This window comes from Oncorhynchus masou, chromosome 20 (assembly GCF_036934945.1).
Source record: "Oncorhynchus masou masou isolate Uvic2021 chromosome 20, UVic_Omas_1.1, whole genome shotgun sequence".
Classification (NCBI taxonomy): domain Eukaryota; kingdom Metazoa; phylum Chordata; class Actinopteri; order Salmoniformes; family Salmonidae; genus Oncorhynchus; species Oncorhynchus masou.
Genome location: NC_088231.1, coordinates 10,119,531 through 10,136,914, shown reverse-complemented (window position 1 = coordinate 10,136,914; position 17,384 = coordinate 10,119,531). Strand labels below are relative to the sequence as shown.

General features: G+C 43.3%; 1 protein-coding gene and 1 non-coding gene across 2 annotated transcripts; one reads left to right on the top strand and one right to left on the bottom strand.

Annotated features, from left to right (window-relative positions):
• The first annotated feature begins 4,608 nt into the window (after window positions 1-4,608).
• Window positions 4,609-11,486, top strand: LOC135506919 (zinc finger and BTB domain-containing protein 17-like). The gene is made up of 3 exons (XM_064926348.1): window positions 4,609-5,092; window positions 9,590-9,720; window positions 9,917-11,486. Exons 1-3 carry the CDS (start codon window positions 4,810-4,812, stop codon window positions 11,093-11,095), a joined length of 1,593 nt encoding a protein of 530 aa, XP_064782420.1. The 5' UTR covers window positions 4,609-4,809; the 3' UTR covers window positions 11,096-11,486.
• A 2,796-nt stretch (window positions 11,487-14,282) lies between these two features.
• Window positions 14,283-14,358, bottom strand: trnaa-ugc (transfer RNA alanine (anticodon UGC)). The gene has a single exon. It is a non-coding gene; the product is annotated as a tRNA-Ala (tRNA).
• Window positions 14,359-17,384: the final 3,026 nt, after the last annotated feature.

The window sequence follows — 17,384 nt, the reverse complement described above, 5'->3', positions numbered from 1 at the left end:
TTGTATTATTCTTGTCCCCTATAGTTTTTTGGGGGGCTGTATCATTTGTTTCCCTTCTCTCAGTCAAATTAAAACATTATACCTAATTCTTGAATTAACACCTATGGTAAAAATGTATAAATAATAAACTCCAATGGCTCTATATTGTTAAGTAATTGAATGAAAGGGTTAGAGATGTTTTTGACTGTGGTTAACATTTTATAATATCATGTCATGTTTCTGTGTGTACAGCAAAGAGTTTCTTATATAAACCTTTATACTTTTCTGTTCAGTTTACAGAGGACCAGTTGATATCCTTTGTTGCTGGTAGGAGAGACTGGACCTCAGAAGCGGCTGGTCACAAACTCTGGCCCTTGGTCAGAACCAGTCACTCTTCCTTCCCGGGTCAGAACCAGGACCGCACCACGAGGGACAGTGCAGGGATGGAGCAGGGCCTGGGGCTAATAGAGATTGACAATCCTGTTGATTTGATACATACACCACAGTATCCATGATCAGGATAGGCATTCACCACTAGAGTTACCTAGCCTATAACACAGCACACAATCCCAACAACACCCAAACAATGGCTAGAGGTCAAGGAGGGAGCTCAAAGACTAACCACCTGAGTGAGGGTGGTGGCTCCTGCTTCTGCCTCCTCCGGTGTCATTGGGTCACAACGTGGGAGGCCGAGCTTTAGTATGGACGCTGACAAGCAGTAAGTACGCATGCCCAACGTGTGGATAGGGCTTTGCTAAACTACATGACTAAAACTATGTGGACTCCTGCCAGTCGAACATCTCATTCCAAAATCATGGGCATTAATATGGAGTTGGTCCCCCTTTTGCTGCTAGAACAGCCTCCACTTGTCTGGGAAGGCTTTCCACTAGATGTTGGAACATTGCTGCGGGGACTTGCTTCCATTTAGCCACAATAGCATTTGTGAAGTCGTGCACTGACGATGGGCGATGAGGCCTGGCTCATAGTCGGTGTTCCAATTCATCCCAAAGGTGTTAGATGGGATTGAGGTCAGGGCTCTGTCCAGGCCAGTCAAGTTCTTCCATACTGATTTCGACAAACCATTTCTGTATGGACCTGGCTTTGTGCACGGGGGCATTGTCATGCTGAAACAGGAAAGGGCCTTCCCCAAACTGTTGCTACAAAGTTGGAAGCAAGGAATTGTCTAGAATGTCATTGTATGCTGTAGCGTTAACATTTCCCTACACTGTAACTAAGGGGCCCAGCCCAAACCATGAAAACAGCCCCAGACCATTATTACTCCTCCACCAAAATTTAGTTGGCACTATGCATTGGGGCAGGTATCGTTCTCCTGCCATTCCTAAACCCAGATTAGTCTGTTGGACTGCTAGATGGTGAAGCGTGATTCATCACTCGAGAGAATGCGTTTCCACTGCTCCAGAGTTCAATGGCGGCGAGCTTTACACCACTCTAGCCAACACTTGGCATTGCGCACTGTGATCTTAGGCTTGTCTGCAGCTGCTCGGCCATGGAAACCCATTTCATGATGCTCCCGACGAACAGTTCTTGCAACCGAGGACAGACGATTGTTACCCGCTATGCGCTTCAGTCCCGTTCTGTGAGCTTGTGTGGCCTACCACTTCACGGCTGAGCCGTTGTTGCTCCTAGACGTTTCCACTTTACAATAACAGCACTTACAGTTGACCAGTGCAGAAATTTGACAAATTGACTTGTTGGAAAGTTGGCATCCTATGACGATGTCACGTTGAAAGTCACTGAGCTCTTTAGTAAGGCCATTCTACTGCCAATGGTTCTCTGTGGAGATTGCCTGGCTGTGTGCTCAATTTTATACACCTGTCAGCAACGGGTGTGGCTGAAATAGCTAAATCTAATCATTTGGAGGGTTGTCAACATTTTTTTTGTATATAAATCAAATGTTATTTGTCACATGCACCGAATACAACAGTTACCATGAAATGCTTACCTACAAGCCCTTAAGCAACAATGCAGTTCAAGAAAGAGTTAAGAAAATATTAACTAAATAAACTAAAGTAAAAAATAAAATTAAAAGTAACAATAAAATAACAATAATGAGGCTATATACAGGGGGTACAGGTTAGTCGAGGTAATTTGTACATCTAGATAGGGTTAACGTGACTATGCATAGATAATAAACAGCAAGTAGCAGCAGTGTAAAAACAAAGGGGGGGTTCAATGTAAATAGTCCAGGTGGCCATTTGATTAATTGTTCAGCAGTCTTATGGCTTGGGGGTAGAAGCTGTTAAGGAGCCTTATATAGTGTATATACAGAACAATAATAGAAACACAACTTGCAACAATTAATGATTTTACTGAGTTACAGTTCATAATGAAATCAATCGAAACAAATAAATTAGGCCCTAATCTATGGATTTCACATGACTGGGCATGGGTGCAGCTATGCGTGGGCCTGGGAGGGCATAGGCCCACCCACTGGGGAGCCGGGCCCAGTCAATCAGAATGAGTTTTTACTCAAAAAAAGAGCTGTATTACAGACATAAATGCTCCTCAATTTCATCAGCTGTCTGGGTGGCTGGTCTCGGACGATCCCGCAGGTGAAGAAGCCAGATGTGGAGGTCCTGGGCTGGCGTGGTTACACATGGTCTGCGGTTGTGAGGCCGGTTAGACGTACTGCCATATTTGAGGGAGCGTGCAATTGGCATGCTGATTGCAGGAATGTCTAAAACGACATTGGAGGTGGCTTATGGTAGAGAAATTAACATTAAGTTCTCTGGCAACAGCTCTGGTGGACATTCCTGCAATCAGCATGCCAATTGCACACTCCCTCAAAACTTGAGACATCTGTGGCAAGACTGCACATTTTAGAGTGGCCTTTAATTGTCCCCAGCTAAAGCACCCAATGTCACAGGAAGGCCAACAAGTTAATCAAGGATAACAACCCCCAGGATCCACTGCCCCGCTATCATCTAGAAGGTGAGGTCAGTACAGGTGCATCAAAGCTGGGACCGAGAGACTGAAAAACAGCTTCTATTTCAAGGCCATCAGACTGTTAAACAGCCATCACTAACATAGAGAGGCTGCTGCCAACAGACGCAAATCTCTGTACACTTAAATAAATGGACTTAATAAAAGGTATCACTAGTCACTTTAAATAATGCCACTTTAATAATGTTTACATATCCTACATTACTCATCTCATATGTATAGTGTATTCCATACCGTCTACTGCATCTTGCCTATACCGCACACCATTGCTCATCCATATACTTGTATGTACATATACACACATTGTAAAGGGATGAAATAGTATAAGGTAGTTGTTGTGAATCTGTTAGATTACTTGTTAAATATCTCCATATAGTCAGAACTAGACGCTCAAGCATTTTGCTACACTCTCATTAACATTTGCTAACCATGTGTATGTGACCAATAACATTTGATTTGAGCACAAGGTGCACCTGTGTAATGATCATGCTGTTTAATCAGCTTCTTGATATGTCACACCTGTCTGGTGGATGGATTATTTTGGGAAAAGTTAAATGCTCACTAACAGGGACATAAAAACATTTGAGATAAATACTATTTGAGCATATGCAACATTTCTGGAATATTTTATTTCAGCTCATGGAAAAATGTGAAAAACACTTTACATGTTGCGTTTCTATTTTTGTTCAGTGTAAATACATGTTCCCATTAAACTGAGATTAATTAAATTGTCATGGTGATGCAGTTTGGACGTTTGGTATAACGTGACAAATTATCATACATGATTGACAGTGATGGCCTATTTTGAAATGAGGTAGCCTATTCCTAACTTAGTGTTCAAGGGGATTTAAAACTGTAAACAATAGATTGTGATCGTAAATTCAATCTGGAATGCCAAATTCAAAGGGTTTCGCTCTCTGAGTTTATATTCGACGCCCTGGCGGAAGAGAAGGGTTGATCCGAGCGTTCTGACTTCGACAGCAGTCATGCACCCAAGCTAACTGGCTGAAATTGTCTAGCTTGCTAACTACTTCCCGACACAAATGAGAGAAGACGTCACTCTGACCATTTTACTCGCCCTAGCAGAGCTGGTTATGCTGTGTTCTTTTATCCTGAGCGTTGGTGACTGGAACTCTGCTGCTGGCAACAATTTAATTACGCTTTTTTGCCAACGTTGACTGACACCGGTTTTATTAAACAGGTGTTGAGCGTTCGTAAATGCATCAGTTATTCTGCGCTCTGGCACACTCAGAGGAGAGGAGTGCAATCGAAGTCGATAGCCAGAGTGAATTTACGAACGCATCCATAGTGTGGGCATAGGCAGACGTTGCAATTGAAGGATGCATTTCACGCTATTAAATTGGCTACATCTGTAGGTACAAACGTTGATTGAAGAAAAAAACATTTTTTGTGCTCCCCCACCTATAAAAATGTGCACACCACCAATACCTGTAACCTTAACGTTTGTTCAACTGACTCTCGTATTTGTTGATTTAATCGGACTTTATTCATATAATGAGTAGTCCAAAGCAGCAACTCTCCAGATCGCAATGGCACTCTATAAGCAGTACCGTATTTCAAAGAACAGCGCGCATACATTTTAAATTTAACCACACCATTTGAGCTATAACGCCAACCAATAAGATCCTTTCTCTTTAGTGTAAACGGAAGTGACAAAAGTATTTCCACGTTAGCATTTTTATTTAGACGTGTATTAACACCATGAAACTCAAAATATCAGTCCATTAACTGCATAGCGTCACATACTTACCCAATGTAGTTTTAAATTCTCATTGGTGCTAGGACTTCGTTAATATATATTATATAGGTAACGCTAACTAGGTAGCTGAATCGAGTTAGCTAACAATGGCTAACGGTATGGTTTTTCACACTCAAATTGCCTCCATTATGGAGGTACTAGCGAATGCAGCCGTGGCAGAGATCTGTAAACTCGTAGACGACGACTATGCAGTGTTTCGTTTGGAAATGTCTCAAAGCCAGAAAGAAAACAGGACATTGCGGAGGAAACTACAGCAACTGGAACTGAAGGTGGCACGGGAGCGCGCAGAGGGGACAATGCGAGAGCGCGTCGTCGCCAGTCGCCCCAGTAGGGTCAAGATCCTCGACCCGTACAGAGGAATGACAAGAGGTATATTTTTCAGAAGGTTGTCGCCTTTCATAAAGTTAATTTATTATAGCCCCGTTCCCCCCTGAACGTGTTTTCAGATGTTACACAGAATTGGGTCTTGGTCACTTTCTGGATGGTATGCAATAATTCAAATCCCCTGATTACGATATCTAGCGCAAATATTCAATATCATATAATAAACAAATGCGCACGACTTTTTGGATGCTGAATAAAAGCAGGTCACCTTGCCAGAAGATACCGACCCTACCGTTACCGTTGTTTACAAGGAGCAGCACTGAGGCTCCAATCATGGTTAGTAAGTGTAAATAACATTTTATTTAACATGCTGGCTTGTAGAGACTATTGTTTATTTTTGGGGGGGACTCCAATCAGTAGCCACAGCAAAAAAAGTATGTGGACACCCCTTCAAATTAGTAGATATGGCTATTTCAGCCACACAAGCTCACAAAATGGGACCAGCGAGTGCTGAAACGCATTTAAAAAAACCTGTCCTTGGTAGCAACACTCACTTCCCAGTTCCAAACTGCCTCTGGAAGCATTGTCAGCACAAGAACTGTTTGTCGGGAGCTTCATGAAATGGGTTTCCATGGCCGAGCAGCCACACTCAAGCCTAAGATCACCATACGCAATGCCAGGCGTCGGCTGGAGTGGTGTAAAGCTTGCCGATTGGAGTCTGGAGCAGTGGAAACCATTCTCTGTGATGAATTACGCTTCACAATCTGGTAGTCCAACAGACAAATCTGGGTTTGGCGGGTGCCATGGGAATGCTCCCTGCCAACTGCAGGGTGCCAACTGTAAAGTTTGGTGGAGGAGGAATAATGGTCTGGGGCTGTTTTTCATGGTTCGGGCAAGACCCCTTAGTTCCAGTGTAGGGAAATCTTAATGCTACAGCATACAATGACATTCTAGATGATTCTGTTCTTCTGACTTTGGCAACAGTTTGGGGAAGGCCCTTAACTGTTTCAGCATGACAATGCCCCCGTGCACAACTCAAGGTCCATACAGAAATGGTTTATCGAAATCAGTATGGAAGAACTTGACTGCCCTGCACAAAGCCCTGACCTCAACCCCATCAAACACATTTGGGATGAATTGGAACGCTGACTACGAGCCAGGCCTACTCGTCCAACTTTAGTGCCCAACTTCACTAATGCTCTTGTGGCTGAATGGAAGCAAGTCTCTGCAGCAATGTTCCAACATCTAGTGGAAAGCCTTCCCAGAAGAGTGGAGGCTGTTATAGCAGCAAAGGTTTGACCAACTCCATATTAATGGCAATGCTTTTGGAATTAGATGTTCGACGAGCCATGTAGTGTATCACAGCCATTTTGTAATTGCAGGGTCAGCCAACGTGACATGCATTCCCATAATGGCTGCTGTGGCTACTGCTAGCTAGCATGAGGATGAAAATGGCCATTTTCCAGGAAAACTAGCAGTATTTAAATCTTCTCAATTGAGCAGTGTGGTGTCGTGTCTTTACTATCATTAATTGAAGACTGATAGTTTTTATCAAAGATTCTCTGTAATTAGTTATTACGCGATCAACTTATTAATCACGTAACTAATTAACTAGGAAGTCGGGGCACCAAGGAAAAATATTCAGATTACAAAGTTATAATTTCCTAAAATAACTTTTCAGATATTTTATCTGATCAATTAGTCTTTGAATTAATGAATTATTTACTTTACCTCATGTTAGTCTCATTCCAAACGACGTAAATTGTTGGTTATCTGCACGAATCCAGTCTTCACTGAGTCATCCATACATCAATTGTCTTAAATCATTTATTTATTACTAAGTAATTCACAGAAATGCATAAACAAACAAACAATGTGGTTACATGAAATGATAGGAGAATGTGCCCTAGTGGGCTAAACTGGCATGGCGGCTTGTTAGACAAAAGGAGAAGTGGGGGTCGACTAAGAAGTCACTACAGAGTGATAATTATAACAATTGAAATGCTAATCCTTTGCCCATGAACGCTCACTCATTCGGGAACAATTGCAATCAATATATATATTTAAGCTCAGTGTGTCGTCTTGATTGCTGGTGAAAAGTTCATTTATTTTGTAGAATTATTCCTCTGTCTCCCTCTCTCTCTCTCGGTTTGTAGTTAGAGGGGATTGTTCAGAGTGACATTCGTTATAGAATGGATGTTTCGGCGTTTGTCGTTCTTCACGTTCAGTGATTCCGAATTCCTAGCTGCAGACCAGTAATTAATATCAAAGACTTGTTCATATTCTGTCGGTATCGATAGTCTAAGAGTTTAACCACGTGGTATGGTTATAAGATTCAGCAATGGTCTACAACCTTTGTCCTCCTATTGGAGAAAAACATAGTCTGCAACCTTTAGCCATCTCGTAATTGAGGTAAGCTCGGTCTCCTGATAATTTCTCAAAGTTGGGGTTTTATTCGGAATGGCAGAAAAGGGACTGTCCCAGGAGGCTTGACCCTAACTGGGCTCAGGGGCGGTCCTCTGATTTAGTTCAAATCAAAAGGGATTTGTATTTTTCTTCATTAAACAATCCAAAATCATATTATACAAACAGTATCATACTCACTCATTCATATTATACAACAATTAGATGTAAACCTCATATCTGAAGCTATTATATAAACAGCGTTGTGGTAATGTGGCCACACCTTCTCCCATGAGCTTCCCCAAGTTGTGACAAACGGACCAGTTCGTAGCTGGATTCTTCACCGATCTTTTATACTTTCTCCGGAACATGAAATTTGTTCGTACCTCAAGTTCTGTGAGATGGAAAGATTTCCTTTGTTCTCCATGAAAATCTACTCTCTCTGTACTGTATGTCCATGAGGAGATTCTCAGGAATTTACGATGTCTCTCTGACCACAGCAACCTAGTTGAATGAGGAAAGGGGGAGGCAGGCAGGGAGGGAGATGGGCTTTCTATACACAAAGAGGCCAACGTCATGACAGTGGATAAAGGTCAAATCTGGAGTACAGTGGCGTTGTACCGACCCATATCTCGTGCTGGTTCCATGGTGTCTTCATGTAACCCTGAAAAGATGCAGTAGTCTCTACAAGCCAGAATGTTGAATAACATTATATTACACTTGTATTATATTACACACATTACACTTTACTGGTTGTTCATGCTGTTGGACCTTTGGGAGGTGGAGATCTCTTGCCATGTACGTTGACCGACGCATGTTTCCTTGCAGTCAGCTGGAAGTGTTTGCCGTTCAGTTATCCTCGGCCATATTGTGCAAGTGTTTGTCAAGTGCGAATTGCATTTCTTTAATACAAACCAATATACAGACCAGCATACTTAAGGTAGGGTTGATAACGCTTCCCTGTGGATATTTTGTATCAGATTACCTCTGACATAGGAACAAAATCGGTGGACAACAAGTAAAGTAAGTTGAAATGTTTGTTCAACATTCTGACTTGTACATGGGACTGTTCAGGAATGCAGAGCCTACATGATATAGATGAGTGTGTAAGTATTTCACTCTCAGATTCTAAAAGAGGCTATTGTAACCAGAGCCATATACACTGCTCAAAAAAATAAAGGAAACACTAAAATAGCACATCCTAGATCTGAATGAATGAAATATTCTTATTAAATACTTTTTTCTTTACATAGTTGAATGTGCTGACAACAAAATCGCACAAAAATGATCAATGGAAATAAAATAAAAACACACTACAGACTGATCCAACTTTGATGTAATGACCGTTTGAGCAGACACATGCACATTGTGGCCTGCTGGAGGTAATTTTGCAGGGCTCTGGCAGTACTCCTCCTGCTCCTCCTTGCACAAAGGCGGAGGTAGCGGTCCTGCTGCTGGGTTGTTGCCCTCCTACGGCCTCCTCCACGTCTCCTGATGTACTGGCCTGTCTCCTGGTAGCGCCTCCATGCTCTGGACACTACGCTGACAGACACAGCAAACCTTCTTGCCACAGCTCACATTGATGTGCCATCCTGGATGAGCTGCACTACCTGAGCCACTTGTGTGGGTTGTAGACTCCGCCTCATGCTACCACTAGAGTGAAAGCACCGCCAGCATTCAAAAGTGACCAAAACATCAGCCAGGAAGCATAGGAACTGAGAAGTGGTCTGTGGTCACCACCTGCAGAACCACTCCTTTATTGGGGGTGTCTTGCTAAATGCCTATAATTTCCACCTGTTGTCTATTCCATTTGCATAACAGCATGTGATATTTATTGTCAATCAGTGTTGCTTCCTAAGTGGACAGTTTGATTTCACAGAAGTGTGATTGACTTGGAGTTACATTGTGTTGTTTAAGTGTTCCCTTTATTTTTTTGAGCAGTGTATTTGTGGGTTGTCATACACATACAATGTTATATTGAGCAGGACTTTCATACAAGCCTTAAAATGAGAACTCCCCCATCTTCTGCAACCAAACGGCACTCTTCTCCCTCATGCGGCAGTGTTTGCAAAGACCGTAAAGGGTCTATACCATTGAGCAGACAGTAGCCAACATAACCTCTTTTTCCCCCAATCACAGGTGAAGGACATCTCACAGAAGGCCACAAGAGCTTTGTGAAGCCAATGAAGAACAATTCCTGGAGAGATGACCAATCAATTACTGTTGATGAGGGGAGTGGAACCTCAACCCAGCACGTTATCATGATAGAGGTTAGTGTAATAGTGTTGCATAAAAATGTGTTACTTTGTAAATCAAATGTGGCCCGTTTATTTCAGAAAGGCTCGCCTCAGCTATTCACTTGCTTACATGTACATCTGCCATAGGAGAGCTTGTGAGACTTCCCTATGACATTATTATCCAATTCTACTCATGTACCGGTAATAACCTCCTCTCTTTTTGTGTCAGTCTGCAGAAGCTGAAGCTGCAGGTCCTGGGGTCAAGATGGAGAGGTCTGAAGGAGATGAAGACCCACAGCACAGCAGAGACATCCAGACTGGAGCACCCTCTGTAGCCACAGAGGACCCCATCACCGCCCCAGTGCAGCCCAGGACCCGAAGCAGCATCACGGAGGTCAGTGGAACGCCGAACGCCGTCCCCAAGTCAAAGACAGACACCGAGACTTTAACACGAAGGCTCTTACACACAGGATCTGACCACCGATCAGACCCAGAGAGACTGGGCTGTCCTCCTGCTCCCAGTTCAGAGTACTTACTGGTATTTCACCAGAGCCAAAGAAGGGTTCATTCCCGTGGAGATGGTGATGGTGACACGTTAGACACTGGTCGTGATGATCCGTCTTGTTCTTACGCTACAGAGATGGACCCTGGCAACATGCCCTTGGGTTTAGAGACACAGACTGATTTGTCTAGAGGGGACTGGAACCAGTACAGTAGTAGTGTATACTCTGAAGGGTGCCTAGATAAGAAAGGGGAGGTTATAATCGTAGATGAGGTAACTGTGAAAGTGGAGGGTGACGCTTCTCCCACATTGAATCCAGATCGTCATCTAGGAGACGGACACTCACAGAGCAGAGATTTCTTAGATTACAGGGAAAGCTTGGAGACAAATTCAAACGTTGTGACCCACTCTCCTATACAGTTCAGGGATTCTGACCCAGTGTCCACGTTGATGGAGCCTTCCGATTCCCACAGCCATGCCATTTTCGGTCAGGTATTGAACTCAAATGACAGGGCTAGAGCCCAGGTTCAGGGAGGGGGAGCAACATCAGGCAATGGTAAAGAGAAACTGTTCCTCTGTATGTTCTGTAACAAAGGCTTCAGCTGCCCCCAGAAGGTGGAGATCCACCAGAGGGTCCACACAGGGGTGAAACCCTTCAGCTGTACCCAGTGTCACATGCGCTTCGCCCAGGCTCGTGACCTGAAGAGGCACCAGAGGGTCCACACAGGTGAGAAACCCTACAGCTGTACCCAGTGTGAGAAGAGGTTCTCCCGCCAGGACCATCTGAAGATGCACCTTAAGGTCCACACGGGAGAGAGGCCGTTCTCCTGTACGCACTGTGGGAAGACGTTTTCAGAGAGGAGCTACCTCAGGATACACCAGCAAAAAACTCATTCCACTCTATAACATAAAAAGCAACCATTCTACTCGACAGCTTAGATCAAACCCTGCATTAAAGACAAAGATTAATTTTCATATTTGTCAGCAGAATAGATCCGTAGATGCGTTTGGAATAACAAGAGGAACCGATATCGGTGTTGAATATTCTTGTGTAGAATATTGCATCCAGACATTGTGTGATATATAAGCCTACAAAGTCTGATACATATTGTGTTTGTACTGTGTGCCTATTTAATTACTTGCAATTCAACTACCTAATTTTTTTCCCTAGACACATTTCATGAGAAAATGAATGGAATGTATCAATTTTATGCAGATTGTTAGTTGAGATGTGTATGTGTGGTTTTCATATGGTGTATTTAAAACGTGTTTTATGTTCAATAAACACAAAATTAGAATGAAAAGTCTAAGACTCTCTCTTTAGTGTACATAACATCTGATCTCGCCCTATTCTGCATACACACAATATTATAACAAATATACACTTACATAATATACCTACTGTACACATCAACATTCTCGCTATACACCAAGTCACTTGGCTCTGTCATAACCTCACATGGTCTCTCCTATCATTGCTATGCAGACGACACACAATTAATCTTCTCCTTTCCCCCTTCTGATGACCAGGTGGCGAATCGCATCTCTGCATGTCTGGCAGACATATCAGTGTGGATGACGGATCACCACCTCAAGCTGAACCTCGGCAAGACGGAGCTGCTCTTCCTCCCGGGGAAGGACTGCCCGTTCCATGATCTCGCCATCACGGTTGACAACTCCATTGTGTCCTCCTCCCAGAGCGCTAAGAACCGTGGCGTGATCCTGGACAACACCCTGTCGTTCTCAACTAACATCAAGGCGGTGGCCCGTTCCTGTAGGTTCATGCTCTACAACATCCGCAGAGTACGACCCTGCCTCACACAGGAAGCGGCGTAGGTCCTAATCCAGGCACTTGTCATCTCCCGTCTGGATTACTGCAACTCGCTGTTGGCTGGGCTCCCTGCCTGTGCCATTAAACCCCTACAACTCATCCAGAACGCCGCAGCCCGTCTGGTGTTCAACCTTCCCAAGTTCTCTCACGTCACCCCGCTCCTCCGCTCTCTCCACTGGCTTCCAGTTGAAGCTCGCATCCGCTACAAGACCATGGTGCTTGCCTACGGAGCTGTGAGGGGAACGGCACCGCAGTACCTCCAGGCTCTGATCAGGCCCTACACCCAAACAAGGGCACTGCGTTCATCCACCTCTGGCCTGCTCGCCTCCCTACCACTGAGGAAGTACAGTTCCCGCTCAGCCCAGTCAAAACTCTTCGCTGCTCTGGCCCCCCAATGGTGGAACAAACTCCCTCACGACGCCAGGACAGCGGAGTCAATCACCACCTTCCGGAGACACCTGAAACCCCACCTCTTTAAGGAATACCTAGGATAGGATAAAGTAATCCTTCTCCCCCCCCCCTTAAATGATTTAGATGCACTATTGTATAGTGGCTGTTCCACTGGATGTCATAAGGTGAATTCACCAATTTGTAAGTCGCTCTGGATAAGAGCGTCTGCCAAATGACTTAAATGTAATGTAAATGTAACATAGTTTAGTCGGGTTTGTCTGACTTTCCATAGCAGATGTATTTTTACCCACATCATATTTATGTCCCATGATGGGTTTTAAAGCAAGTCATTCTGTAACTACAATATAGATCTCAAATTTAGTGGGAAACATAAGCAACAATTTAACTGTCAAATGTTTCTGCTGCTCAAAATGCTATCAGTCAATAAAAATGTTTGATTTACTTGCAGGTGACAAAACGCTATATTGTAGCTGGTCTCTTCAGATTATATCCTGGAACAAGTTCTGCATCAGCCAATTAAAATCGTCGACATAGTTGGACGTGTCCTTAACATGCCTCAGTCCAACTGCACGTTCTGATCATAAAAGCAACTATCACGTGTATTTGACTGACTGGTCAAATTGCTCTCTGTGTAAATTGCCTAGTCTGCGTAACAGACGCCGATTGTGGGAAGGTTTCAAATCTCAAATGAGCCCCACCCACTTTTAAATGTAGATTTACATGTATTGTGTTAGTGTGTTGAAAAGGGACGTTGCCAACAGCTTGAATTGATGCGCTACCTCTTAAGCGTCGCACACAAACACACTGCTATTTGTGAGTCTAACTTTCTTACGGTGTGTTTGTAAATTCAATCTGGAGTACGCTCTGAGCGTTCATAAATTCAGAGCGTTGTCGGATTGTCCGTTTGTAAATTCAAGAACGTTTCGTCCGCGGAGCGTTCAGAGCGCATACTTGACGCTCTGGCGGAGGAGTAGGGTTGATACAAGCGTTCTGACCTCACAACGGCAGTCAAGCACTCAAGCTAATCTTCATTTAACTAGGCAAATCGGTTAAGAACAAATTCTTATTTTACAATGACGGCCTACACCGGCCAAACCTTCCCCTAACCCAGACTACACTGGGCCAATTGTGTGCCGCCCTATGGGACTCCCAATCACGACCGGTTGTAATAAAGCCCGGGATCAAACCAGGGTCTGTAGTGACACCTCTCGCACTGAGATGCACTGCCTTAAACCGCTGCGCCACTCGAGAGCCCGAAAATAAGAGAACACCTCACTCTGACCATTTTACTCGCCCTAGTATAGGCTGTTTTCCTATTATCCAGAGCATTAGTAACTCTAACTGTGCTGCTGGCAACAATTGAATTACGCCTTTTCGCTGAAGTTTACTGACACCGGCCATATTCAAGGAGTGTTGAGCTTTTGTAAATTCATCAGTTATTCTGCGCTCTGGCACACTCAGAGGAGAGTGCCCCGAAATCGGAGTAGATAGCCAGAGCGCACCCTTAGTCCTGAATGAATTGTGAATAATGAGTAAGAAAGTTACAGATGTAGAAATATCATACCCCCCAAGACATGCTAACCTCTTACAATTACAATAACAGGGGAGGGGAGACTTTTTTTAGGGGGGGGTATGATACTTGTGCATCTAACTTTCTCACTCATCATTATTCAGGCTTCATTCAGGATTATCCGTAAGCATGGTAGCATCCACATGAATATTGAAGTGTTTAGAACATATTCTATTTTTATTTACAATAAAAGTGACTCAAATATAATAATATATCCCATTTAGCAGACGCTTTTGTCCAAAGCGACTTGTAAGTCGGCTGGGGCCACTACTGCATATGGGTGGCCCCAGTGGGAATCGAACCCACGACGCTTGGCGTTGCAAGCGCCATGCTCTACCGACTGAGCCACACAGGACCCTGAAATGACACAATACATTATTTACCATTAATTTCTATTGGGCACAAAATTATCTGAAACACAACCAAAATAAACAGCAAATGCATCCAACAAGTTTGTAGAGTCACAAGCTTGATGTAATCATTGCGTTCTAGGAATATGGGACCAAAAACGAAACTTTTGAATTCTTTAATACACATATAAGTGAACTTGTCCCAATACTTTTGGCCCCCTGAAATGAAGGGACTATGTACAAATGGTGCTTTCATTTCTAAACGGTTCTCCCTATGGATAACCTTAAATCAAATCTGACAGTCTTCCTTTAATAGACATATACACACATACCTCAGTCGTGTGGTCTGGTGCCACAAAGGGAGACCTTGGAAAATTATAATTGGCTCAGAACAGGGCAGCACGGCTGGCCCTTAAATGTACACAGAGAGCTAAAATTAATAATGTGCATGTAAATTACAGGCTCAAAGTGGAGGAGAGATTGACTTCAGTGTTGAAGTGTTGACAGAAGTGTTGACATGCTGAATGCACCAAGGTGTCTGTTTAAACTACTAGCACACAGCTCGGACACCCATACATAACTCACAAGACATGCCACCAGAGGTCTCTTCATAGGCCCCAGGTCCAGAACAGACTATGGGAGGCACAGTACTACATAGAGCCATGGCTACATGGATCTCTATTCCACATCAGGTAAATGATGCAAGCAGTAGAATCAGATTTAGAAAGCAGATAAAAATACACCTTATGGAACAGCAGGGACTATGAAGAGACACAGACACACATACATGGATGTTGCACTGTAAATATGTGATAGTGGAGTAGTGGCCTGAGGGAACACACTAAATGTATTGGGTAAAGTGTTATGAAATATAATGTCATGTAATATTTACAATTGTATATAGCTGCTTTAATGTTGCTGGACTCAAGGAAGATGAGTTGCTGTCTTGGCAAAAACTAATGGGGATCCATAATAAACCCCAGGAAGATGAGTTGCTGCCTTGGCAAGAACTAATGGGGATCCATAATAAACCCCAGGAAGATGAGTTGCTGCCTTGGCAAAAACTAATGGGGATCCATAATAAACCCCAGGAAGATGAGTTGCTGCCTTGGCAAGAACTAATGGGGATCCATAATAAACCCCATGAAGATGAGTTGCTGCCTTGGCAAGAACTAATAGGGATCCATAATAAATACAAATAGTCATTGTGTCATTTCAAATCCAAAGTGTTGGAGTACCTTTGTCAAAACAACAAAAATTGTCCCCAATATGTTTGGAGCTCACTGACCTTCAGGGAAGTGTCTGACGCCCTCCCAGCTCCCCCGTCACTATCCCTCCACTCTCGCCAATTACCACCAGTGGAACTTAACTATAATGGAAAACAAGGAATAATAATAATGACTTAACCTCCTAATTTGTCCAGAACTCTTTTTCATTTTACAGAAGGTTTGCAAGTCACAAAAATAAATACAATTACATTGTAGTATAGATAAATCCTTCCCTCCCTCTTTTCCAAGCCAAGTTTGTCACACCCTCCCATCCTTGCTAAGCTTGTCACAACCTCCCATCCTTGGACACCCTTACCCACCCAAGCCAAATTTGTCCCAACCTCCCGTCTTTTCCACCCTCCCTTCTTCTCAGATACATTTACATACATTGATTTACTCTTCCATTCTCCTTCATTCACTTACACATATACCCTATGCATCCACACACCCATTCACTCCCTCCCACATGTATTAATTCACCCTCCTTCACACTCCCATTCATATGAACAGACACACACACATACACCTACACTCATTCCCAAACACACACACACACATCCATAGAACAGTTGGTTCCACTTTATTTGAAGGCTTTATAAAGCATTGAGATATGGTTCATAAGCACTGCATATATGGGCCACAAATCAAACCGTATTTCATGCTCTATGAAAGATGTATAACTATCTCAAACAGTTATGCCACATTATGAATCTTTATACGGTTATAGATGAGACGCTTCACAAATATGTAGTGATATGACTCCTATATGAAGGCTTTACGAAGCTATCATAAGATGCACTTTAAAAAAGCGTGACCAAATAGCTATAGTTATCTTTTGTATCGCATTTTCAGTGTCCATGTAGACAATTTGCATCGGCTACTTCTATCGTTACTTCCTAGAGAAGAATAGTTACTTGGGGAAAGTAGATTATAGATGTCATTGGGGGGAGGGGGAAAGAATATTATCTCAATTTACCATATTATCTTAACTTAGCTGATCATAGGCATCACTGTATGTAGCCTCGTGTGCTCATCATCTTTTCCTACTTCATCCTCTTCTCAGAACAGGGGGCTCTCCTTCTTCAACTGGAAACGTTTCTTGTAGCTTGATTAGGGCTTCACTGGCGCTTGTGAATTCCATCCTTTGCGTTCCCTTCCATACCCACAGCACTGCCGGGAAGCAGAGTTGAGATTTGATTCCTTCTTCCTCCAGTGACTATCTTATCGGAATGTATTCCTTGTGTTTTCTCCTCAGCCTAGCTGACAGGTCCTAGACGAATCGAATGGACTGGCTGTGGATTTTGATCTCCTTTCCCCCCTGTGCTTTCAGAATGTTGACTTTGGTCTGATAGTTCCACAGCTTGAAGATTACCATTCAGGGATATTTAGCGTTCTTCTGTTTCACGCCCGATCCTTTGGCATCGTCCCAGATCCTCTGGTGCTATATCAACGTCAAATTCCTCTGATATCAGTTTGACCACGTAAATGGAAAGGTGTACTTCAAACAGACAAACAAAATGTGGAATTTTGTCATACATGCAAAAACATGAGATTGGGTTTACTGAGGTGAGCACACTATGAACTACACTCTGAATGGTATTTGGTCAGGGTCCGTATCCACAAAGCCTCTTAGCCCTTATCTACAAAGAGTCTCAGTAGGACTGCTGATATAGGATCAGTGTTACCTTGTAGATCATAATGAATAAGATTATACGGAAAGATCCTAGATCAGCACTCCTACTGAGACTCTTTGTAGATAAGGGCA

What these genes read in the sequence shown, in the direction of transcription:
- LOC135506919 (XM_064926348.1), top strand. Translation starts at nt 4,810, where the DNA reads ATGGCTAACGGTATGGTTTTTCACACTCAAATTGCCTCCATTATGGAG. An exon ending in GTACAGAGGAATGACAAGAG is followed by an intron (nt 5,093 to 9,589) that starts GTATATTTTTCA and finishes CCCCAATCACAG; the next exon opens with GTGAAGGACATCTCACAGAA. An exon ending in AGCACGTTATCATGATAGAG is followed by an intron (nt 9,721 to 9,916) that starts GTTAGTGTAATA and finishes TTTTTGTGTCAG; the next exon opens with TCTGCAGAAGCTGAAGCTGC.